General features: G+C 39.8%; 1 protein-coding gene across 1 annotated transcript in view; it reads left to right on the top strand.

Annotated features, from left to right (window-relative positions):
• SND1 (staphylococcal nuclease and tudor domain containing 1) overlaps positions 1 to 27,621 on the top strand; it is a 288,682-nt gene that overhangs the window by 16,225 nt on the left and 244,836 nt on the right. The window contains exons 9-10 of the mRNA XM_053464995.1: positions 1,076 to 1,166; positions 13,197 to 13,310. Coding sequence (XP_053320970.1) covers positions 1,076 to 1,166; positions 13,197 to 13,310 — 205 coding nt within the window. The remainder of the gene's footprint in view (positions 1 to 1,075; positions 1,167 to 13,196; positions 13,311 to 27,621) is intronic.

The raw sequence follows: 27,621 nt of genomic DNA, 5'->3' as shown, positions 1-27,621 counted from the left end.
TTCTAGTTCAGGAGCAGTGTCACTCAGTGAGTGAAATTGACTTTATACCTCTGCAGCCAAATGTGCAATCCCTCTTAAGCAAAACCTAAATTGCACTCTAGTGCGGCAAGCACTACAATGTCTGATTAAACCTTAGTTCTATAGTGTCAAATTTATCTCAACTGCCATGTTTCTAGCAAATGTTTGAAATCTTTACACAAAAGGAATTCTGAGAACAGTTCTGGCATTCAGCACTACTTTTAAACTACTTTTTGTGATCTATTGCCTTGGTTTTGGAGAATGCAATTTGTGTAACAGATTTCTGTGATGCTGTTATATGGAAGCTTAGTAGCAGAGAATTCAGCGTCTTAAAGCAATTTGCAGCTTAGAATTTCCAACTAAACATGCCGGTTTATGAAAAAAGTATCTTGAGCAATTTTGTAGACAGAATGGTCTGACTGTTCACTCTTCAGGCAGGGGTTTAGTTTTACAGTTATACAACATTACCTTAAGTAATAGCTCTTTAAAATAGGCTTATACTTAAAATACTAATGGGTCTCCAGTTGGGTGCTGCATCCATCACCACCGCTGCTGAAAAGTGGTAACCTACAGATAGACATTAAACTCACTGCTGCACCTCTCCTAAACATGCAATTGTGTAAGGAATGTTAGAACAGGTGTTCTTGGCCTAAAACTAAAGCTTCAGAGGTTTAAGTGTAATGTAAGAATGTTTTACTTTCCTGAGATAAATAGAACGGCCTCCCATCCAAAGCGGTAGAGACAAATAGAGAATTTAAACATGAATGGGATAGGCATAAAACTATACTAAATCTAAGACATTATCAGTCTGATTTAGACCAGACATCTGGAAAGAACCAGATGAGAAGAACCAAATGGTTATGTGCCCTGATATTCTATGCTAGTTTGGAAGCAGGAGCATTGAAAACAATACAGGGCTCATCACTGACATGTGCTCAGCAAGAATTAGCTTTACATGGAGGAATAAGGTCATTGTTCATAAATGTCAGTTCAGATGTAGTTTGATGTCGCATCCCCACTGCACATGTTGAATTATAACCCTTTTAATTGCAAATAGGTTTGCCAAGGAACGCAAACTACGCATCTGGAGAGATTACGTGGCACCCACAGCAAATCTTGACCAGAAGGATAAGCAGTTTGTTGCAAAGGTAATTGACCTCACTGGTAATGTGTTTATACTAAGTATAGTTAGTTTTGCATCATTCTCAGCTCTTTTCCTCCCCTATTTATGTAGCTTGATTAGATTTTTTTCACTTAAGTTACTTCATAAACCATAAGAAAGTGGTCCTATGAAGTCTACTTGCTTTAACTAATGTAATAAGTGGCCATTTCTACACCATGACTTGGTGTCTTTTTTTCTTGTGTAACAGGTTGCAGATGGGGTGCTTTATGCAATATCTATACACAGAACAACTTTTATTTATCTTGTATGTACACCTAACCTCAAATTGTTTCAGTTTGATATAGTTTGGATAGTATTGGTTAAATAAGCCACACAGGTGCTCTTTTGCTTTATAGTCCACGTCCTGCATCCCTTTAATCCAATCCAATGTAATGTCAGTGTGAGGGATAGGGATCTAAGGTTCTAATTAGATATTCTCCAATCTGCTAGTTTTTTGTGTGCCTAATGAATTTCCCCCCTCTAAATTTCCCCAACTTTTTACAGTCTATAACCTTGACTTTATCACCTGTTCCATTCTCCTGTTGACTGCACTATCTGATGCTGATGCTAAATACTGCTTTTTCAAAGTCTCCTTTTGTCGGGTTTGATAACATTCTGTCCAACAGAACACAGCCCAAAATAGCAATCACACTTATCATGCCCAGGCAGCCATTACATGCTAGAGCCTGGGCATGATAGGAGTGCGATTACAGGCTCCCTATGCTATCTCCCCCCCCACACACACTTACACATCCACGCTATCATGCACACTCATTCACAAACATTCACTCACTCATTCATGCATACTTGCTCATACACCCTCCACCACCCCCTTATCTGAACTGCAGATCTCACTTGCAGACTTATGCAGGGGCCTGGCTTCTTCCCTCTGTTGCTGTGCGAGCAACTTCTCTGGCCCCACCCCCATGGTAGGAACTGAGCAGAGTCATGTGACATGCATTCACATGACTCCGCTGGGTTCCTGATTCTCCTGGCTGGTACAAGAGGCGCTGCTAGCACAGTGTGTGACCAACCCACAGGTAAGCAGCCTGGCCTCTGCGGATGAATTTTTTTGACAGTTTTACCGATAATGCCATTTTCGGCCGATATATTTCGGCCACTGATATATTGTTGCATCTCTAGTTTGAAGCAGCATCAAATTGTTAAATGCTTGCTTTTATGTCCCCTAAAAGCTGCATTGAGTGTTCTGTGTGCTAAATGGAACCACTCTTTATTCTGTGTTATGCATGTTGTGTATAGCTACTCCAATGTTAATGCCGGCACCTAGTCTATCTTCACTGTTAAACACCACCGAAGGGGGGCCTTGCCTTTTACTGTTGTAACTGGCTTCATGGCTTTTGATCGTGTGTTGATGGTGGGTTAACAGGGTGTACAGAGTTTTTAACCCTTAACCAATAACTCATGTCATTCAACTTGTATCACAAGGAATTCACTAGTGTCCATTTCACATGCCACATCAAGTCACTGTGAGTATGCAGATCTTCAAACTACATCTGGTCTGCAATGTCATGTCAGCTGCCAGCCAACTGTATATCAACATATGGTCAGCCAAGAATGTATTCTGTGCTTACTAGTAATGTGACATTTGTGCCAGTATCCTCTAATACTTCTCTTTTCTGTGTACCTTTGATCTTGTTTTGGACTTTTGCTCTTAACTGCGCCAAGAGAAGCGAAAGCCCATTCCAGAGATTTGTTCTTGTGTCGCTAGGGATTTGTGCAAATACCCCATCACCTTCCAATGCCAGTCTTAAATATTAAGTGGCATTGTTCACAATTAATACTAATACACTGCCAGGCATTTACAATCGGACAAAGTTTTTAGTGTTGTCTGCACAGAATTATTATAAAGATGAACAAAACTTTGACTATTGTAAATGGCAGTTACTGGAGGAAGTCGGGCAGTTAGAAGTACGCTATCGTAAGAAGCCTTTAGTATAAGCCCTTGTCTGTCCGTCTAAAATGTTTTGAAACGAAACACATCAACAGGAGGTTAGCATCACTTTTCCACAGAGCCAGAATTGACATTCATTTTAACACCCTTCTATAAATAACAGTCTGTTTAATTCCATTGAATTAAAATTCAGTGTTTTTCGCAAATGCTGCTTTAACACTTGTTCCACAATTCACTAGATTTATGTCCAAAATTCACCACTCTGATTAGCTTTAGCTTTTTCATCACACCGACCTGTTCATAACATTTATTGAGCTCTGGTGTCTTGTTAAAAATTATACCATAAACTTCAGATGTTGCTTTGTAAGGTTAAAAAGCATTGCTGTTGTACCTTTGTTTGTGCCCACTAGATGGCGATGTGTACCCGCTGCTGGCAGCCATCCATGTAGCATACAGATTCCGGGCATGTTCTCGGCAAGTGAAGTTTTTTGTTTGGAATTTGCAGGAAATGGCTGATTAGCTTTCTTAGAAAGTAAACTGGACTCAAAAGCCAGAGCTGGAGATTGTCTATTTCAACTCTTGCCTTAGTGCTGTTTTCTATAATGTATATGATACTATTTTACTTCCATAGGATTGAGGCATTTGTACCTTCTAATTTAGTGCCTGTGGAACACCGGTCCATATTTATAAACAGAATGGAGACTGTCCAGGGCAAGAAAGCAATCTGCCTATTCTGCTTGGCTTTTTGTGCTTGTAGGGAGTTTATCAATTATCTTTTAATAGGCTATATGTCGACAATCTTCCAGTGTTTTCCACCGGCAAATGCACGCGCGGATGCGCCCAGGGAGTGGGTGCTGAAGATGGTCAAATGAGTAAGCGATATCTAAGGCACAGAATGTGTTAAGCACCTAATATGCCTGTATACCAGCACTTTTACACATTAAAGCACTTTATATTCTTGGACTGTGAAGCCTGAATATTTATCCATAGGGATTTTAACCCTTAATGGTAAAGTAATTGTTTCCTTTACCTGTTTTTGTACCATATTTTCCTGCCTAACAAAAAGCAATGCCCCCTCCTCCTAGCCATGGCGCTGCATGTCTCTAGAGGCTGTGCTACAGTGATGTCTAATTGTCTTCTAATTCCCATCTGCATAGTCATCATAGAAGGTGCCACGGTTAAGAATGCCATTAAACTGTCCTTTTTGCAATTTTTAATAACTTGCATCACATAATATCACTTTATATTCAGCAGTAGGCTATTTTTGTAATAGCAAGGTGGGCCACACAATTTGAATAGTATACAGGTGTCTATTGTGGATTAGTAGCACAATTTAGTAAATTGGTCAAGGACATAACTAAAGGCTGCTTAACTGTTTAATAATTTCTTAACACTGAATTCTATGCATTATACCAACATTTCATTGTAAAAATACAACACATTAATGTTTCCTAGGCTATTTATACGCAACGACCACAATCATGTTACTCCAAACATATGCAAGACTTAAAAGGCTCCTGAGTTGGCTAACACAAGGGAATCCATGTTATGCTATAGGGGATGAGCTTTAATGTAGCTGAATTAAATGCCATACTTCTAATATTCATCTAAAGTGAATGTGCATAGATGTCTGAAACTTTTCCATGGTTAAAATTGTCCATTTAGCAAGGCTGTCTTTCTCAATCATAAATAAGCAGGTTATACAGCATTAGCAGATTCATACAAAGTATTAGACGTGCAAACTTCACAGGATAGCAAATAAAAGCGAAATGAAGCCAACTCTTTATCTAGTTGATGATAAAATATTAGTGGAGAGATGGGACAGAAATGAGAATGCACTTCATCTGATATTGTCCAGTCTTAGAAAGCAAGTGGGTTGCTTGGAATCAACGGTCACATCTGAAAAGAGAATAGAATTGCGGGCTACATTTTGTCATTTATCAAATATAATATAAAAAAGATACCTGCTTTATTCATCCTCCGTACATGGAAGCAAAAGGCTCTTGCACAAAGGTGTATTGCTGTGGGGGTGTCGAGATGACAAATTATGGGCTGCTCAGTTTCTGAAAGTGTCCCTGCATCCTCTGTTTGCAATGACAGTTTTTTGAAAAGCGACATGATGTATCCTTCGCATGCGTTTGTTAGGCTTTTGAAATAGTAATGGATGCAGATTACCAGCTCATTTCTGGAAGGACCTCAGAGGCATTTAGATGGTTTGCCATCAGAAACGCAAGCCACCGAGTTAATGAAAGACATATGTCTGCTCTGGTGACTTGATGCTATTTCTTGTTTCTGTTAGGCTTGACTGGCTTGTAGCTTTAGACTTAATTAACCCAAGTGCTTCAAATGCTGTTTAAGTCTTAAGTGTGCTGTTTCACTAGGACAAAACATTACACTATCTCGTATTAAGGGACAGTTTAATGTCCCGTTAATGAACTATACATATTAAACTATTTTGTACAAGTACAAATGGGGTAGCTGGAGTGCACACTTTCACTTTTACCTATTGTGTAATACACCCTAAATCCCTCTAGATTGTAAACTCGTTTGAGCAGGGCCCTCCTCACCTGTTGTCTCCAAGTCAAATTGTTACATACTACTTGTTATGCCCTGTCTACCCATTGTACAGTGCTACAGAATTTGGCGCTATATAAAACAATAAATAGCAGTAGAAATATCCTCTTGTAAGATTTGGGGTATTGCCATGGTTTATCTAATTGCACCTTCCCGCATTACGTGCCCCTCATTCTTATAACCTGTGAAAGGTGTGTATTAAATGACTCTTAGCATCTGAGGTTGGCAATTACCATGCAACCAGATCATGTCAGCCTAGCTCCTATAAACATGCTCCTTTCTGTTTAAATGTGCATAGTATATCCTGATGTGCGCTGCCTGTGATCTGTTGAAGTAATGAATGGCTTGATTTTTGGACCAACAAATTCACCTTAAGCTTTAAAATCACTCCTGGCATATGTTGCTGGCTGTCCTTAGATGGGTTCACATTAGGTGCAGTTACTATAGCCATAGGATCCAGTTTATATATGTACATATAAACATGTACAAGAAGTTTATATACCAATTCCTGTTTTTCTTTAGGAGCGGCCAGGGGAAAATACTTTTTTCTAACTCCAATTATAAATAAAATATAAGCTCCGATTTGCATTTAATTAAATGCATTGCACTCCATGCAAAGCAGACCCCAGCATGCTTTAAGCAAAAAATACAATTTTGGTGCTAGATGTTTCGTTTAAGCAGCTATGTGCAGGAAAGTCTTGTTAAATACCTAGCGGCCTCCTTCCAAAAGTCGAGCTTTTCCTTTTATACAAGCTGTTTTTTTTCTAAATTGAAATTTAAGGTTATCTGATTTCCTGTAATGATCCTGCTTGCAACAGCACACCATTAAGGAAGCCATTTAAAAGCAGGTAATGTTGTGTGCAATCACTTGCAAGCTTATTTAGACCTTCTATTAACGCCTTTAAAATGATCTCGATTTCCTTGCCATGTAATTCCAGTTTTGATCAGTCACACTAGTATCCCCATCACCAGAGGTCGACTGCCAGGATCCATCCTGAGAGTAAAATGGCATGTTCCGGTGTGTACAAGGAACTGCTTCTTACTGTGTCGGAATATTGGCCTTTTACAGCCTTAATAACCCATATAATGTGACACGTTAAAGCTTATGGGGCCAGAGAAGATCTTAGCAGTTTCCTTTAAGTTTTTCTTATATTAAGCAGCAGCCTTACAGGTAAAACCTAGGCTTTAGTCTTTCTATTAAGACATTTTACTTGCCCTCAAAGTCTTTCCAGTGTTCAGGAGAATCTATCATTTCAGAGAGGCCAGATTTAACGCAGTTTATGGCTAAAATAGATGAACATATGGACTTTATTATGTTGAATGCCTTCATCTATTTCCAGTCCTTCGGGGAGTTTGGTGTATGACTTCAATGCCAGCCTCACACTTGGCTTGACCACTGTTTAAGACTCTGGTTTCTCTGCTCGATGCCAGGCTTTTAGGGAAGCTTATGATTCCATGCCAATAAACTGTTTTGTTGCAAACCTGTTTAGCTTGATGCCCTCCTGTGGATGCATGCATTGTGTCCAATGTATCAAAGGAATTGTCTTCTAATCTCAGTGAAACATCTTCTACGTTTAGGCAGCATTGATGTTGAAGTCAGGCTGGCATCTGGCTAGATAAATCATGTTAATTTGAGCCCTTAACATCATTTCTATTATATATTTTGTTTTCTAGTAAATAAAGGCATTCTCTATCTGTTGTAGGCACGTTAATGCATAGGATGGCTGATTGCTATCTCACAATTTACATTTCTAATGTGGATGCATAGTGGGATTCATTAGCATGCCCTCCATACATTAGCACGATTTCCCACCCCGTATATCCAGTCCCTTGCAGAATATGCATCTTCAGGACTGCAAGCACATGGTACTCGTCTATAAAATACCAACCTACCCTTTCAATTAGCGCCAAGTCTTTTTACTGCCTGTGTCCAAATGTGTTCAGTTTGCTGTATTTTCCTGGCTTCTAAATATTCTACTGGTATATTAGTTTTCTATGTTTCCTTCCTTGCTGAAAGTTAAGGCTACAAATGTAATTTATGTTTGGACAGACTTGTATTTAAATACCTACACTCTGTGTGCACTTTATATATAATCTAAATCTAGCCCAGATCTTTGTAATAAAACCCAATTAGACAGATACCAGAGTGAGCAAAATGTGTGGCTGCTCCTTAGTCATGCTGCCAAATGGTTTTGTGTGGATGTACCAAGCAATTCCCCTGGTGCCTGTTTTTACAAGGGGTTGGACAGTGAAAATTTAGAAACCCATTATGGGTTAAAGTATTAAACACCCTTTTTAATGTTCCACAAAGGCATTATGGGCATTAGCACCTCTAAGTCCAGTCTGGTTGGTAACTGCAGCTGGCAATTAGTTGTGCAGGTAGTGCCAGCAAAGAGATGTGACAGGTTGATCCCCACTGTATTTTGTGCCCATCTGACAAGAACGAAGATCCCGTCCTTAAACACCTCCATGTTATCTTTTTCTGACATTCTCTTCCCTGCGCTGAAGGCTGTTTCCATGCTTGGTCTGGTGGCACGTGATGTCGCTCCCCATACCCCATCCAAGCTGATAAATTCCTTGTATGAGCAAAACCAGTGGGGATGTTCTATAATTGGCCAGCATGTTCTTAAATCTTTCAGCCTCTAAATGAAGATAAAGTGCCGCAATAAAGGTGTTGGTTGCAGAAGAAAGGGTTTGATATTGGACGCATATTAATTCTGCATGTCTTATTAAACAAAGGATTGAGCAATAAAACATTTACAAGCCTACGTGTGTAGTTCCAATCTGTTTACCAACACTGAAGTTCTATTGAGTGCAGAGCTCCAAAAAACCCTACAAGATTTTAAGAGTTTGAAGACTTTTTGCATTTTGGAAATGTATATTGTGTTGGTCTTTTATCGGGAAAGTTAAGGGTCCACAATGAGTGTTAACACTGAAGCTATAGGTGTCACTTGAGTCTCACTAGCATGCTAGGCACTGCTGAATGCAGATTTGTTTTCAGCTCTGGAGCTGCCAGTCACATCTTGAAGACTGGTGGCCTGGTGATTGATAATAGTATGTGGCTAGGTAGCTACCTGCTGACTTTTCTTGGCTACAGATGCACAGGTGGCAAGAATATAATATTGAATGTCAGTCTACAGTACTGTCTTCTGACAGTATATCTCAAACCGTTTTACTTTAATACCCTGCATTTACTCACATGTATAACACATAGTAATGAGTATTATCATTGGCTCAAAGAATTGTTTACTGGAAGACTGTATCTGTACTGTGCGTCACCTGCTTTTCTGATGGCGTTGGGTGAAGACCAGACAGAACACAAGAGCTTAATGCAGACTTCTAACCTTTATGCAGTCTGATGTCTCTATACCAACCCAAGTAGTTTGGGCTTTATAATAGCCATTCTGGTCACAGCATTAATGTGGTTAAATGGTATACCTTGCAAACACTCATTCATCAGTGCTTACACTGGCTGTGCGATGTGCTTCATTTCTCACTTGATAAGTGAATGTTTGCCCTTTACTGACAAGCTTTTAAATGAAGGCAAAATGCAGCTGTTGGTGTGACTTTGTAATGTATACAGTGACTGTACCTTTAATAGTATATATACATAGAGGAGAAGTTGGGCTCAGTGTATGGTACAGAATGCATCGTACTTGTATGTAAAACACTGCATTGCATGTAAACTGAATGACTGTATGTTCAATTAGTCTCCCTCTATACTAGAGCAGAATATAGTGTATCATTAAACTACTATGGATATTGAGGAATACAAGGGACCTACTACTATAAATGTAGTAGATGCACACATAAATAGACTGGGTGTAATATGTATTTGAGCTGCTGTTTTAACAAAGTTCATATACATACAGCTGTTTTGCGAAGTTTCCACCAAAGATGCTTTAGTATGAGCTATGTGAGAAAGCTGAGTTGTCCATACTGGTCCCACTTGGTTTTACTTTACCATGCATACTCAATATTACATAAGCTGCACACCAAACTGGTGTATAATGCATTGATCACGATATGAAACAATGCATTTCATTGGCCAAGTTAGTCATCCCTTTGAGAAAGGTAGCATTGGCTACTGAAATGGGATTTGGTGCAGGGTCTGTCTTTTTATTTAAATTTATACTGCTTGTTGGTATGTATATTGTGAGTAATAAATGTGCCAAATGTATTGTGATTTACGCATTATACATCAGATTCTTTCTGTGCAGCCAGGGAATGATGTAAAGTGTAAGTATGCATGGCATAGGACTGATTAAGGGCTGAGTCTTCACACCATGAAAATGGGCAGACTAGATGAGTCGAATGGTCCAGATAGGCCATTAAATATTTTTATGGCTCTTCACTTATCTACCATACATTTTTCCCTTTGGCTATATTGTGTAACTGTTACACTCACTGCATAAACATTTACATAGATATCCAGGGGCAGATGCCCTTTTGGCAAGGGGACCTCTGAGGTGCTTTGTCACACAAGTAGACGCCCACTAAGAAGCTAAGGTCAAAGATTCAGAGAAACTATTTAAGATATTAAATTTTATAAGAAATTGAATACCTTAAATAGTTTTTCTGAATCTTTGACCTTCACTTTGTATGCATAACAGTGAGTATCCCCTATGTAGTTTAATCTGTGCACAAATTTGGTATGTTTCCTCAGTCTAGTCATAGTATGCCATGCCTCTGAAATCTAACCACCTTCATAAACCTGTGCTGCCTTAATTACATGTCGTAATTTGCTCATGCCTGCGGAATTGGCTGTCCTTGTAAAGCTATTGTTTACTGGTATAATTGCCCCTCTGGCGTTTGATATGAATTCTAATTAGCACATGAGCAGAGTCCAGTGCAGCTGCATCACCTGGACGCTGCCTGCTTCATAAAGCTTTCTTTCTGCTATTTGTGGACGGCAGCGAGCTCTCGGGTCAAGACACCCACTGTGTACAACTGCCTATGTGGTTTGTTAGGGCATATGGGATGGTTTGGTATGACCGCTGCTATAATCATGCCATTGATGCCTTTTAGTCATTAAGTTTGAGGACTGTGTGGTGGTTTGTCTTCATATACTGTTTTGATAAGGCACAGTTTATCTTAATTCTTCTATTAACATCCCAACTGACTAGCTTAACAGCTTGAAAAGCTTGATTTCAGTGTTCTACTGTCACAATGTGTAGAAAAACAGATGAACAGACTCAATTAAACTGGGTAAAATTCTGAGCCTCTAGCCATGCTTCTAGCTATACCCCTAAAGCAATGGGCCCCTTCCGGCCATTTGCAAAGTTGGGAGTTGAGATGTTCCTGTACACATAGCTCTACAGAATATAGGCTTTACATTCACCTAACGCAAACCTATTACGAAACTTAAATGCGTATTTTCTGAACATAAAACTGAAATTAAATCAGATTTTCAAATGCTTTAAAGGTAGTCTGGGTTGCTAACTGTTATCACAAAGGAAAAATGTCTAATATGCGATAACACATTTACTACTTGGTTCCCTAAATAAACATGAATAGATGTCTCAGGTGAAGGGCTAGAAGGAGATGAGATGTGAGGAGGGGTAAAGTGAATCTCTGTCACCAGAGGTGTTGCTGGAATCCAAAATAAGATCTGTTTTATAAGAGAAAGTTGATAAAAAGTAGAGCTTTGAGGAAATCCAACAAGGAGTGGTAGAGGAGATGTTAAAGCTACAGGTATGGTTTGAGCCAACATATATGTGGAGGATGCCACAAGAATGATTGAAACTGCTGACCATCCCATCCTCCGGCAAACTGAAGTGAAGTGTTAATTGAGTAAGGGCTGTCAGTGTTGTGGGCTGAATCCAGATTTGTAGAGTCAAGCAGAAAGGAAAGCAGATGAGGGCGGCTGCAGGCAAGGAGAAGGAATTGAGTTACCCAGTAGGTAGTATTGTGAGGTTGTCTACCCTGATACTATGTATGTTTTAAAACTCATTTTCTAGTCTTTCTTTCACAACCCTGAAACCACAGTCCTCTTTGACAGTTTCAGGTGTTGGGGACATGGCTGTTCTATCAGTATCCATCTTGTGCACCCCCTGCCTCCAAATCTAAGGTTCTGGTCATTATATGCATATGGCCAAAAATGCAGAACTGACATTGTTCAACTTTCACAAGATATGATCAATCCCATGGGGCCACCGAATTCCCAGCTATCCTTACTGCCATCTATAGCCCTTATGTGTTCTTTGCTCACCCCTACCCCCTGGCCCAACATGTGCTTCTCTAATAACCTTCCCCCTGTCTGTGTGGTAGCCATGTTCTTAAATGCTTTTTCATTTAAGACCTCTACTGAATCATTTGAAAACAATGGGGTTGTGATTGACTCTGTATAGATTTCATGGACACTGGTTTAATTGTGTTCCTCATTGTATTGTTTGAAAGCTTTGTGCATTTCCAGCTGTTCGCTGGTGCTAGTAAACAAATTGCAGATTCCTTCATTACTGGAGTGTAGATTTTCCTGTATGTACCTTTCTAAGTGATGTGGCTTGGTAATGGCTTGGATGGGTGATAATCACAGGAGAGTAATAGGTTTGTGTGAACGTATAGTCAGTAATTTCTATTGCTATAAATGCGGTAATTCTTTGGAAATACAGTGGGTTATGTTAAACTTGACTAGCCATAAATACTGACTTAGGATCTGACTTAATTCTACCTGATGTGGGTAGCTTTGTTAGCGTGGCGATAGATGAAAATGTCAGGACAAACCTAGAACTTGACAGCAGATATGTGGCCCATTTTTCCTCATAAGATTCAGTCCTCGGTCTTATACTCAGGATAGCCTTGTCAACCCCATGCATGTTTAAATTCACTCACTGTATAAGCCTCTACCCCTTCTGTTGGGAAACTGTTCCACTTTTCTACCACCCTCTCAGTAAGGTAAACCCTGTAGTTTTAGGTTATTCAGGAAAGTAGCTGTATGCCACAAAACATAGCCACACATCCCCTTGTGTTATGTGCCATGTATAACACACAACCCCTTTTGCCAAATATTCCTATACTTTTAAACTCTATTTCCAAAATAAAATACAAGGTAAAATATTTATTCAGTCACATCAGTCACTGGTTTCTCTTAAATTTGTGCTAAATGGGGGCTAGGTGATGCGCATGTTAACTTCAAAAGCTGATGCTTGCCTTTTCCAGGACATTGGGCACCTAAAGACCAACATCAAAGCGTGTTTCATCTTGGCAGGGAATCAATCGTGAAATTTGTGTTTTGCATTTGTAAACATTTGTTGTAGCGAATGGATCTTTAAAAAATAAATAAATGTAATAGTCAGCTGAATGCATGTTCTTCTTATATACAAAACTAATAAGAGTTGGGGCTGGGACGTACACCTGTAAAGGTGGTATATTGTGCAAGATGGATGTGCTTGCTTGTCTTGGAATGCAATTAACAAATGTGTATTTAACATTTAGAATTATAAAACACTTGCGCATTCGGCTGTTTACAATAGTGATCTTTGCGCCATTATATGTGTATTGGTGTAACGTTTAACCTTTTCTTCTTTTTAGGTCGTGCAGGTGTTAAATGCAGATGCCATGGTGTTGAAGCTGAATTCTGGAGAGTACAAAACAATCCATCTCTCAAGTATCAGGCCGCCCAGACTGGAAGGAGAAGGAAGCCAGGTGAGGAGCACAGATTATCACTTAGAGATTATTTCACCTGTTTTGTAAACACATTGACTGGCTTTAGGCATGTGAAATCTTGAGTTGGCAAATTGCCTTTATTTGCACCAATTTTATAGCCATATTGTGCCATGAGGTATGTGCATCAATGGCATATGATTTCACAGAATATTAAACGCACATGTAATGTGGGCAACAGGAAGCCCTCTTGCTGTTGACTCATCTTCCATGATGCTGCCAGCCTGTGGATGAGCACCAATGGGAGTTGTAGCATAACTAGACAGATGCATGATCATTTGACCACTGTGTAAAACATAAATTTTTAACGGTTTTGGAATAATTGTCAGTTTTGTGTAGTTTTAATAAACGTATAGCTTTTTAATACAATGTGCAATGTGTTTGACAATTAGAACGGTGAATGATTAACAAGCAGTGGTCCTCAGACCTTTCCACCAGCAGCTCAGACTTTTCTCCTGTCTGCAAAGGCTTGCCAGTCAAAAACCCCCTTCGCTGATTAAAAGTATGCTGGATATTACCCTGCAATGTTGGAGATTCCTAGAGTACTGGCACTAGCTACCGGTACTGGACATGGCATTTATCTGCCTTTTTTTAATTTCACTTTAATACAAGCGAGTATTTACTAGTCATGATGTATCTATTTGGAATATATAGAAACATGGCTCAGTGACTGGCATTCACATGCACTCCAATCTACATGATCATCCATGTGTGCACATCATTTATTGTGTTCTTTCATAAGTGGTGGACGCAGATGGCCAGTGGCAGGCGGATATAAATGGTATAGACCTTTCACACTCCTTGTTTATTTTCCAAGTGCATCCAGTAACATTGCAACACTAATTGGAGCTTAATAGCTCTGGACTCCTACCCAGCTATAATTGTCTTTGGTTGAATACCCTTCATTTTACCTACTGCAAGATGAGCTATTGGAAAGCTGCGCGACGTTGGGGTGGGAATCTGCACTGTTCTAAGCTGAGACTTGCTGTGGGTGATGGCTTTTCCAAATGCCTCCATTAACTCACTATTAAACTGCTTAACATTCTAACATTTAGTATGTTGAGTGGTTGCCTCAGTGAGAAATAGAATGATTGTCACTACTTCCATGCTGCACCAGACCAGCTCGTAGAAATGTAGTACCTTAGCGTATGAGACCAGTATGGGATATTCAGCTCCCACAATGCACAGCCATCAGCATGACATTTTTATGGCTAGTATAACATTATCGGATAGGGTCTGTAACTGCTCTAGTGGCACCTCCACCTTATACTGAAACCGGTGGCATTGCTTTATATGTGTGCTACCTGCAGTCTGCTCTGAGTTATGCTATGGCACAGCTCTGGGGTGAAGTGATATAGATGGTAACTAAATCAGTATTTTCTACATAGGGACAGCAGTTTAATAGTGGTGCGTGCATACACCTGTGGGAGCCATAAATTAGAATAAAGCAGGAGTATTCAGCCATTTTGCGCAGCACAAATAGATTGTATTGACCAGAATTCTGTGTTGCGCTATTTAGTCAATTCGATCGGTTACGTTTTAAACATGTCCCTGCTTTTGTCAAAATGATGCTGTTTAAAAGCACAATTGGATTTGGGGTTTTGTTAAGAGATTTATTCTTTAATTATGTGCCAATGCTGCAAATGCTTTCATACAGTTTATCGGATCATCGGCTGTGCTGACTGCTCTGTTTCCTTAGTTGGTCTTTATTATGTAAAAATGCCTCCTGCTTACGCCTGCTGACCCCAGTTCTTGGGGTGTACGACTTAATATTTACTGTCTGACAGTGAGAAGCATCAAATCAGTCCCCACAGCATGGTGACAGAATTACTACGGGATTGGCTTTTATAATGTGTAAGTCATGGTGTTGAAACAAACTCTTCTGCTAACGCTTCCTATAGTGAATAGACTATAGTTTTAATTATAAAAATAGGTTGGTCCTTTCATGTATAGTTCAGCTTATAAATAAAATCATTCTTAGTGTAGAAATGAAAAAGGACCAACCATGGTTCTTGTAAGTATATATAGATATAAACTCGTCTTTCAATTTTTAATACTTTAAGGGGATTGGTGGCTGCAATAAATCATTTTATATCCTTTTTAATATCTTGTTAAACACTTGCTCCCCATGTTGGGAAATGAAGAAGTAATTATTTCAGATTGTATATTTATACAGGAGTGAGCTCTGTAACTGGGGATGCATTTGTAAAGCCAATTATTATTCCTGTTCAGGGTACTTTTTTCTTCCATGAAGGGATTTTCCAGAGAAATTCTCTCCAATGTGAAAAGAAAGAGCTGCCGCTTTGAATAACTGCACTAAAGACGCCAGCTTTGATTCTACATTCATTCCATTTGTTAAACGTGGAGCGAGCTCTGAAGGAGTAAATATTTATGCAGAACTGCCATTAACATAGCGAGTGATTAAAGCTGACCTTGAATAGAGTTCTCCTGTCATTCCGTATCAGCAGTGAAACTGCAACAGATGCAAAATATTTAGGTAAAATCTGACAGCGTCTTATCCCATATTTGCTGCGTGGGGTGTGCTTTTATCAGTGTTGTACGTTGCTAATCAAAGACCTCGCTGCACGGAGCTGCGAAACATTGGTATTTTTATAGGGCACTACATCTGCCACTACCTTAACGCACCAGCAAGCACTAGGTCTGTACATTCCTGTCCTTACGGTTATTGCCTCTACAAATTAGCTTTGTTCTCTGAACTTGGTTCATCCTGCACACTGTAAAGATCGTATATGTGGTATTTGTGGTATTTGTGGTAAGTAGGCCACCAATAAGTTAATCTGTCCAGCCATTAGACAATCGCATGTTAGGATTCCTCTATTTGTCAGCTGGTCCAGCAGAAAGCGTAAGGAGATGTAAGTTTAGAACGCCATGTCTGGTTCTTCAGACCTGTACATCCTTGGCATTTAATGCATGACACCTTTAAATTTGTCGTCCACCTTGAAAATGCATGCAGGAATTTGACCCCATGTCCTTCTATTTGCCATGCAAGAGTTTTGTTAGGTTAAGCACATTTTCTGATGTGTGGTTTACCGACAGACGTCTTAGCAAGGTAAGCGTTTCATTATTTTACCGTTACAGAGAATGCCTATTATGGGGCATGGGGAAAGAGGCAGCATCCCCTTATGCATTTGCAAAGGCAACACCATAAAAATGTGGAGACCAAGCAGCTATCATATGAATTTAAATAGGGTAATCTAATATTGATTGGACCCTGGGCTTTTGCTTGACACCCCCCCCCCACTTCCTAGAATGCAGTCACGTCCTCTACGCCAACACCAACCCCCCCCCACACACATAATCCAGTCAGTGCAGCAAGTACTTTTGTTTGAGGAGATGCCCAGTGGAGTCTTCCCTCCTGACCCTCATACCACACACAGGAAAGGAGCACAATAGTACACAAATGAGTGTTGCAAGGGAACTGGATGTTTGAGTCACAATCAGTGTAGTCTTTAGGTTTCCTTCACTGTGCTACACTGCTCTAATCTTCCCCAATGTAGTTTAGATATAGATCAAATAAACACAGCATTGCAGATGTAGATCAACTGAATAAGACATACAAACCTGTGTTTGCAGGTATTCATCACATGGAAACATCCTTGCCAAAGAATGCATATTAAACAGTCCCTCTTATGTGGCTATACTCTCTGTCAACAGTCAACCCAACCAGCATTTTTGTGCATTTGCCATTCCCAAGGTTTTTTTGTGTGGGCCCATGTGACTGGCATGTTAAGATTACCGGCAGGGCTATGACATTCCAAAGCTTTGTCTTTAAACTACTCAAACCAATTCCCTTGAATCTATCCATCTGCAATTACCAACAAACTTGCTTTGGCAGATTACAATAGCAGACGCTCCTGACGCACCAAATGAACACAAGCTAGGTTTGTGTGCACAGCCAGCACAATACAGAAGGAGCTGGCTTGAAGTACCAAGAAGACCAGAGCAGCATCTGTTTCACATAGAGCCGGCCACGCTTCACAAGTTGGTCAGCACATGGCCTGGAATTTGTTTCTAAAGGTCTTCCAGCTCTGTGATTATATAGAGGCCTGTCCATTACTCTGGGGCTTCAAACTGTTTTAATGTAAAAGTTTCAGGCACCTTTTCTCAAGCAGGAATGTTAAAATGTATAGAATAGATTTCAGAATTGCCTGCCTTATATGACGAGGCTCAGACTTGTGATCATTGTAACACTTTGAACACAAATACTGTTACATCAGTACAGTACACTGTAGCCAATTACTGGGGTTATAGGTTCCCCTAAACACAATGGTATGGTTTGGTCGATCTGTGCTAAACATTAAAATGTTTGGTTTGACAGCCAAATACGTGCCAAATGTAGCAATGCTGCCACTGTACCTAGTTCTGTAATTATAATTGAAGCTGAGTGCATGGATGAATTTGGCTATGTAGTTTACAGAGCAGGCTTCCTTCGTGTTCAATGCTTTCCATCTGAGCTGCAGTAAGGCGCAGTTCACACGTTTGCGCACTAGATGGCAGGATGCTCTGAACAAACGGATAGCAAAGAGTCCCTCTCAAATGCTGTTATTTCAGAAGGTTACCTGCAAATCACACATGATTCATTAGTTCATGATTCATCTAGAACCTTGTTCTCCCTCCTTGTTACTCAGAAATGCCTCAAAACCCTTTTCTACCCATTAATAACCGGTTGGAGATGTGCCTCCTACCACAGCTCCAGCACAGCTAGGATTTGGATTTAGCCCCTCAACCCCAAAAGAAAAAAATGAAAGATGTAACGTTCAGTTTGAATCTGATCGCAACATTAAATGTTGGCCATATGAAAGGATAGCTAAAATGCACTTATTTTCTCAACTGACTTTGTCACTATGTAATGGGTTTTAGTTTGATCACAAGAGCCTTGAAGAAAAGGGGTGGGTGTGTATGTATATATTATATATATATATATGACATCCTTATGTATTCTTTGAAGGGTTTGATTGCAGACAAGCAGCTTCCTTTAGTTCACTATGTTTAGGGTGGATTGCTGTATGGGGCTTATTTATGAGTACTAGTAGATCCAGGGCATTGCCAATGCAGTCAAAGGGGGAAGTCTGATCAAATGGCATAGTTCTGTGGTGATCAATCGCCAGAACGCCACCCAAGATTAGCTTATCTGTAGAAGTCGATACAATTTGTTTCTTTTCAGCAAAATATCTCCTGCTTTTAAGAGGCTTTATCGAAGCATCATGTGGGTTAATGCTCACTGGATGTAATTGCCTCTGAAAGTCACTGTAAAAATAAGTTAAATTGCTGTTTACTTCCACCTTATTTTTCTGTATTTGTAAATGGATATAAATTAGCAGGTTAGCAGAATAAATTATAGTAATTAAACCTAATTAAGCCTCCGTTTAATATTTCATATGCTAGAGTCCCAAAGCTGCTGATCTCAGTAGTTAAATGTAGTGCTAAGTAAATTTATGTAGAATTTAGCAGCCTAACTCCACCTGATCACCGTGGCCACATGGAAGGTCCAGATCAGTAGAACAGGGTGCCAGATAATCCTCTATGCGCGGAAACAACTATAAACAGCCGCAAAGCAGTTTATTGCAGTTGAAGACATGTTTCAGGGCTCTCGTTGGTTTATGACTCTCAGTAGCTATTACAACAAACTGTGGGAGTAAAGGATATCTCAAGCAGCATTGGTCTTGTGCTGCAGTGGCTTGAGTCAGACCTTAATTATAAGTGACCTTTTAAAAGCAGCTAAGAGCCAACACAACCATATGCTAGACCAGGGTACAGGCTTCAATGAAAAGCCATCTCTTGGCTTGATATCTAAAGCATTCTGTTGCACCAGTTCTCGCTATCGGTTGAATGCCAACTTACTGCATACCCCTGGCTTTTGCCGAGCTGTAAAGGAATATAACATGGTGGAATTTGCCTTCTATTTGGAAAGAAGCACATTCTGTGTGGTGCAGGTACCCCTGCAGTTCAGAGCCCGTCTTGTTTAATTTGTTTTTGCTGCAGCAGCTGTGACATGTATGTTCGCCTTGCTGGTTTTTAAACCTACCCACATTAGCATTTCTCTCAGGCCCACAGCTAAGCTGTAAACACTTACTGCATATGTAACTTTAACGCACCTTATAGGTTCACATTGCGTATAGCACATGAATGGCCTTAAATCTTGCCCTTTTCGTGTCTTTTATAACCTAGTTGCTCCAAAATTTTTTCATAGCGCTTTCAGATGTGTAGATCTAAACCAGATTCCAGAATGCACTGCATGTTATGCACATCACGGGCTGGTACCAGGACATAGAAGAGGTTTCTCTAACAAAACCACTCTTACCTGGTCAATCTGATGTGTGCCCCTTTAGAGGAATTTATTTTGGATATTTGTAGGCAATTCCTGGTGTAATGCAACACCTACTGTATACATAGGTTCTTTGCTATGTCTTATGACCCAGGTGGCCTATGCTGATATAAATTATCCCCGACTCTTCTGTTTAAGGAATGTCAGCAGCCTGCGGATGCCTGTGTGCCACATCCTAGCCCTATAAGCAGTATAGGCTTTCAGCATCCCTTCATTTGATTATAGGTGCCACTCAACAACTAACGCTAATCATTCCACCTATTTGGGGAGGTACCAACGACTTAAATTTTAGTATTTTTGTCCAAATCCCAATTGCCCATGCCTAAACTACTCTAAAGTGTGTGCATATTCATGGTTACATTTGGTCACCATTGCCCATTGTCTGCTACATTCCTTGTTGAATTAGTACCTCTGATTTACATTTTTAAGATCTACTCCTGCAAGGGTTAACACTATAATGCATTTATTTTGAAGCTATTGCTGTCTGATAAGAGGCAGACAGGCCATTATCCTGTTCAAATCTATTTAGCAAGTAAAAACTACTAATTAGTGCAGCAGCTTGCAAATAGTTAATTTCCAATCTTTAACATTGATTGGATACCTTCCTGGAAGTATAGAATGTTATGTGTTGCATGGCAAGTGAGTCGGAAGGTGGCATACTATGAAAAGGCGTGTTCTACAAGACCCAAGCGCTGCTTTTTGTTGAGCGTTTTCAGACTTGATGAGATAATTGACAGGCTTTGTACTGACAAGTAAACTATGGGGACCAGGAATTTAATTTGCCTGATTGTGCCTCGGTTTCTGAACTGCTCCTCCAGGCACAGTGGGATGGGATGCTCATTCGTAAACATCACCTTTATTGTGTAAATTAATTTGGTAAAGGTTGTTGAGTGGCCCAATGCACCAGCCATGAGGCTGCGCCTTTCTAATCGGCTGTGCTGTGACACCTGCGGGTAATAGCAGAGCCTGTGAAATATGCACTGTTCCAAAGGAGGTGGCTTCAGCTTTTTTGCAGTTTCACCTTAAAACGGTGAGCGACTGTCCTGGATACCTGAGCAGGGGTTTGTCTGCTTTACAAAGGAGAGTGGATGAGGGTGCAATATACAGCTAGACACCAACTGCAAAAGTATACAGAATGAGATCTGTTACACTAGGTTCTATATTGGATACTAGGGTTTACATTTTTTTTTCTGGGCTCACTCTGTAAGCAGCAGTATGGAAGCTCCTATGTATATATCCCATATACAGAACATAGAGGATAGGGGACAGTAGCCTTGATTGTGGTTTGGCTGGCAAGGTAAATGTGGGTGTAGTTGCCTTTCCACTCACTGGAATTTTGGTAGGGCCACAATCCGCTTTTCTCAATTCTACATAGCCACATGTTTTTTTTGTTTTGTTTTTTACAGTAATGGGGAATTTAAGATACTTTAATCCCATGGTTTCATCTTTCTGTGCATAATTTTTGGCGGATTAGGTATGGGCACAACTTCTAGTTCCCAAGCTAAGTGTCATGAGACATAGTACACAGCACCTCAAGAAACCACATGTCTGTCATGTTTTGAGAGTAAAACCCGTGGAAGCTTCAGAATGCGTTCACAATAATTTAAGTAACCTTAGTCCACTAACGATTGCAGTGGCTTTCAGACAAAACAAAACTGTACAATGTTGTGTACTGAGGTCGAGTAAATGTTCTCGGCCTCCCAATATAACATTTTTAAATTACCAGTCTTTACAAACAAGCCTCGGTGGCTTATTCATTATCCATTGTGTCCTTGTTCAGCTAAATGCACAGATAAATAACCTTGTAACAAGGTTTTCATAGAAGTCATTGTCTGCTCATATAATTAGGTGACGGAAGTGGCTGGCCAGCAGGCGCAAGCAGAAATTCTTCAGAGCTGCCGATGGGCTTTAAGGGATGTTGACAGGGTCGCTATTCAAGAGATCTGCGCAGGAGCCCAAGTGCCTTCGTTTAAACATGCCTAAAAAACAGAAGTAACTTTAGTCTGTTTCTGGTGACATTGGGAATCCCAGCCCTTCTGCCGTTTAGTCAGACATCTGCTGATTAGTGTTTGTGTGTGTTGTGTACTGACACAAAATGCAGTGACATGGCAGACTGTATAATTGTCTTGCCAGGTACATCAGAGCATGCTGGATTCGGTAGCGTAACCACATTCATTTAGTACGTTTGTAGCTGTAAATAGGATGACTGAGCCAGGATGCAGAGGATGCTTATGTACCTTTAATTCATGCTATCCTATATGATGACACTATAGGTACATGGTTATTAACTCCATATGATCAGCTCCACCTCATTAGTCCCATGCTATGCTCTGTATAGTATGTTCCCATAGCCCTGTCTTACTAACTATAGGAACGATGGTCAGTGGTTTAACCCCATGAGCTCATTTTCTTGTGGGAAGTTATTTCCCCAGCTGTTATCCAAGTGTTTCTTGGCACCTAATATATTGGCCATTGTTAAATGTTTTGTTTCATTCCTACATTTCTTTTCTTTTTCAAGTGTTGTGGAGTGCTTATTGTTTCTTTTCAGGAAGCAGTCTGTATACAGATGGGACCCCTTTGAATAGTATTTACGGAAAGAATGGATAGAAATGCGCAGGTGTGGAAGGTGTTGGGGAAAGAGGAAATTTGCAGAAGAGCCGTGGCTTCAGTGCTTGGACAGTGCTGCACATTGCTGGCTGTTTAGTTACAATTTCCATAGTGGCCAGACAGCCATGCTTATAATACATTATTGCTGTTTATGCGTCGCAAATATGCATATATTGACTTTTGAGACGCCTTTAGCAGTGTGTTTTGTCGGTATTTGTCTTTGTATTTTTCTTAAAGTGTTTTGCTACTGCCACATAATTCTTTTGAGCCCAGCTATCCAGTTTCCTGTGGATAGTTTGTCGGTAAAAGCATTTTATGCTGTCCATAACAAACTAAATACCTCTATATGGTAGGAATGATTTAGACGGCTGGTTTGCAGTTTATTAATTGAATACATTTTGATTAGTCAATATAATTCAGTTGCTGTTTTCTACAAATAGTTATATAGTGGTTAACTGCAGTCTTTAACGTGATGTAATCTTGGATATCTCTGATAAATATTCCATTAATAAAAAAACACATTGCCCATGTGACCAGATCCAGTTTTTAGCAATGCATCTATTGTTTCAACGAATTAGGAACCCCATCTATTCAACAATGTGATATTAATCACAAATGCTCACTGTTCTGCAGTTTGAGGATTAATCACAACAGACACTACCGCAGGCCACAGTTTGAAGCACATTCGTAATAGGAACTTATTGAAAATGTATTTTTGTTCTGATTCGTTCTGTTTTGGTCTGTTCGGTTAATAGAGTAAACTGTAGCTGCTCTAACACAGTTGATTTATACAGCGTAGGAAATGCTGCTTACATTTGTTTTTCTTATTAGCTATCCATTCCCTTTATTGCTTCTTGTTTTCATGTTTTGCCCTAAAGCTTATTGGGGGGGTTTGTCCGGTTCAGTTGACTAATTTTCTTTGTACAACTTGAAGGTGGTACTTAAAGCATATCAGGTGCTTTTTGAATAAAATACACCAGCACAGTGGTATAAGGAAATTCTCTGACTAATTGAGCCTGTAGGAAAAGAAATGTTGTCAATAATCGTACGGCAATTTCTCAGTTGACTTTTCCAGCTTTAGAAGGGTTACAGACCTTTTTAAATGGTTTATTTTCATAATCACCCATTAAATGATCCCCCTAAAGAACCAATTATTTTTGCCTACATAGGGATGCTTTTTACCGTATAAAACTAAGTTAAAAGCATATTTCACAGCACCAAGGCTAGAGTCATCAAAAGACATGCCAGATTTTCAAAGCAATGAGCTATGTACACCTAATTTACATTTATATAGTGCTTGTATTCAGACGCCACACATACATATGTAGAACTGATACTTTAATGGCCCTTGCACGGGGAGCTGCCAACATGATAACTTTGCTCCAATGAGCTTGCTGGAGAGATGGAAATTCAAATCTTTACAAATTTTAAAGTAGTTATGAATGTGGCATTAGGGATCCTTCCAACACAGATGAAATCTTTTTGTTGAGCATTACTTTCGTAATGGGTAGACATGACGCTCCTTTGTTTCATACTACACTGCATCTGCTGATCTGACGTTTATTAAATAAAACGTGAGTGCCATAGAGTTTGATTTTGGTAAGCATGTTTCATCACTAGGCTCCCATAGCAAGATTTAATGTTGGAGAATGTTTTGATGTGAATCATGCAGTCCTTTTGGTAAGTGGTAAGTTCTGCTTATGGCTAGTTGTTCCCGCTGCTGGTGGGCGCAGTCCCCTGTGTTCCCATACAGACTTCCTTGGTAGTGTCCATATAGTGTTTCCAGGTATAGATGTTGGCTGTCTTGGCCAAGCAGTGCACAGCAATGTGTTTAGCAAACAGATTAAAGCTAGTCAAGACTGTAACACCATCTTATGGAAGCCAGTTTTGAATTATACAGTGCTGGTGAAGGTAGTCATTTATGTATGGCCTCAGATTCCCCTACGTTATCGATAACAGTAAGGCTTTGACGTATTCAGTTTATCTTCTTCTTGACATAATGAAACATACCTAGTAGAAATTTCTCCAGCGCAGTGAAAGCTTCAGTAGTGATCGCTGTACCATACCTAGACACATTAGGCACAGCAGTAGCTTCAGGGAAATGTCCAGCTCTGGTGTATTGCACTAGCATTAAAGTAAATTTGCTGTGTAGATGGAAACACATAACTTGACAGCTATGAAATCTTGCCCTTTTCCAGCTTTAAATCATTTGACCCATTTGGCTGCCTTCTATTTCATTTTTTTCTATATTAAACACCTAAGAAATATAAGCTGGCTAACCCTGCGTGCAGCCAAGGTTCAGGTTTCAGTAATGAATCCATCCCTAGAAATGTATTTCCCTAAATATTTGTATTCCTTCTAATTGCTTTACATCATTCACTTTAAATAGGTTTCTAACATACCATCCATTAGATCTATGGTGGTGATAGAAAATACTTTAATTCGGGGGCCCACAAAACAATGTATTCAGTTAAATGTATTTTGCTGAGCTTTCAATATTTTACGTGGTTAAACCTTCCACGTGCGATATTTGGACATTTATTTACTTTCGGTGAGATGACTGCATGGTGCTAGGTTGTATTTGGAAGACTTTCATCCTGCAGTCTTGATCCTGAGTGGCTTTGACAGATTCCTTCTACGTACCAGGACCAGAAACACTAACATTTTGTTGGCGGTTGCTTGAAATCAATACCTCTAAGTCAAGTATCATTTGAAGAGCACATTTTCTTCCTTTTTAAAGTTGGGAGTGTCAGTCAGTAGTCATAGATTGAATACAATGAAGCCATCCATATCTTGTTTGTGAGCTGTAAGCGTTGCTCTGTACTGGATTGCAAACTGAAATTATGCATTTTGGGTTGTTCGCTATAGTGTCAGCCCATAAAACTGTAATACAATATTGACACTTTACGGTTTACTAGTGCTTTGACTGTGTTTACAGCTAATTAAAGCTGGAAAGTAGTGTCCTCACTGGATTCTAGTGTGTTTTTACATCAGGTGGCCAAGTCTACATAGGTATGACTTTCTCTGCCATACTTGCTGAAAGCCAAGTTCCTTTACACTGATAAATAACCAATCTGGAATTTTACAGGGGGTTTCTCAACCCGTTTTATTTTTCAGCTCTACCGATATGCCAATATTGGGTAAATGCCAGGGAGTAGCCAGAAGACTTGGTCCGGTCTGGAACTCCTGTAGCTGTGCGCTTCCATTTGCCCTAGAATGTCTCCAGGAATATTGCTGTCGCTGTACTTTACCAGTTCACCTTGAATCTCTTCATGTAAAGTTTAATCCGTTTTCCCATTGTTCCTCTTGCAATATAGGAATGAATTACTTGAAAAGATTTAACCTGTATTCAGGCGGAGTGGCAGGGAACACATTGCAGGCCTGACTGGCAGTGAAATGGGTAAATGGGATTAATACACTTTGAAGCACACAGCTTGAGCAGTCTGCAGTGTGTGCTCTGAATTCTGCACCAGCTTGAATTACTTTCACGATAACATAAAATGCTACAGTAGAGAAGGATACAAGTTGTGAATGTAGAACACAGTCACAGTGGCAGGGAGAGCCGCTTGATTTCTAATAGAGGTTCATTTTTAGACTCTCTACTAAACATTCCTATGTTCTATTCAGATGTACCTACCATCTTATTATTTAACACCCTGGCAGATGATTCTTGTGTATATTAGATTTTATATCTTTGCAGACTTTAAAATAATTGGTTGCGGCTCCTTAGGAGAAAGCAAAATGCTGTGTCAGTGAATTACTTTTCATAAGGAGAAAAAAAACTAATAGGAAATGGTGGGTAGAAATCTGTTGGAATAGTTCCCCTGGTATTGTAAATCCGGCTATGAGTCCCTTCCCTCTTTGAGTGTTATGCATTTGTTTAACATTCTTAAGACATCTGACTGTCTTCTTTGTCGTGAAGCACTTTGTACATTAGAGATTTAGATGAGGCTTTTTCTCAAAGGAAATTTTGATTAATTTGTTCTGCACAGCTATTAAGCCACGTATCGTGACTTTGAAAACCTAATGCGACAGTCACCTGTGTTGATAGACAAACGTCTGATTTTCACCAGCACATGGTATGGACTTGTGTCAATAGGTGCAAAATGGACTGTGCGATAGGTCATTTTTGGGTCATGGTGTAACTAAAATCTTGGTTTCAAATGCAAAAGTCAGTCATGTTTGTATTTGTGGGTTTTTTCTCCAAAGTTTTTCATGGCATAGAGTATGTTTCCTATTTCATTCAAAGTGAATGCAGCCTATGCAAGGTATATAGACAATGCATGATGTAAGAAGTCCTGGAAACGGGTCATATAAGGTCAGTAGTCCAGTCGGTTACACATAATACTCTGTTCAAAGAGCCCCCCTCCCCTGGGACTTCTATTGGGATTCTGGATTTCTTATAAGTTAGAAGCAACAGGAAATTTCCAACTCGCACTATTGATCCCAAGATTATTCATGAGATTTCCATCATGGTACCAATGTTATAATTTTTGATTTTGTGTATTATATACAATTTCATAGCATGACTTGATTCAATTTTCTCAGTCACAATTAGTATGTCTTTGTCATTCAGGAGAAGTAATGACCTTAAAGATTTTTGTCACCTAGAAGTTAATTCTCTCTCTGATAAATCCCCTGAATGCAAAATCCTTTTGTCGCATTGCTTAAACTGCAGTACACATCGGCTTTCGCATGCATGAGTAAGCGCTGACCTTTCACAGCCTCCTCTTCCACTCGAAACTGATCTGAGGGTGACTGGTCTACTGGAAAGAAAATTAAATTGGTCCAGACATGTCATTTGCCTAGCATGAAAACATCCAAGAAGTCTTTTGTAAATCTTGGTGGTAGAAGTATGTGTTTCATGGTTGTCTGATATAAAGCTTGACGCTGATCTCATAAGGCTGCTTGTAGAATGATCCCAGTTTTGATGTGTTGTGGTGAAGCCGGTTTTAACACGCACTCTGAGTTTGAAGTTTCATGAGTAAAGAATAACTCAACCCGTTTCTGAAAGGCTGCAGCTGAAACCAGTTCCAATAAACTTTGACCACTAGCTCCCACATTTCTTGTAAAGACTTGAGTATTCTGTATTCCCATTTTGGTGGGGTCAGTTTTGGGGGGTACCCTGAGTGCAGTGTCTTCCTTGTCTTATATAATTAGCTATACAAGGGACCTGCAATTATAAATAGTGCCAAGGGATTGTCCAAAATGATTAAGATAAAGTAGTGTTACCACATTCCCCTTGGGTTGACCGCAGGATCCTGCTGCAGTCTTCACAAAAGGGACTTGTGGGATAGATGAATGTTTTGCAAGGAATGCTTTGGCTTTGCCTGTGGTAAG

This window comes from Spea bombifrons, chromosome 4, assembly GCF_027358695.1.
Source record: "Spea bombifrons isolate aSpeBom1 chromosome 4, aSpeBom1.2.pri, whole genome shotgun sequence".
Classification (NCBI taxonomy): Eukaryota; Metazoa; Chordata; class Amphibia; order Anura; family Pelobatidae; genus Spea; species Spea bombifrons.
This window is presented reverse-complemented; position numbering and strand designations above follow the sequence as displayed.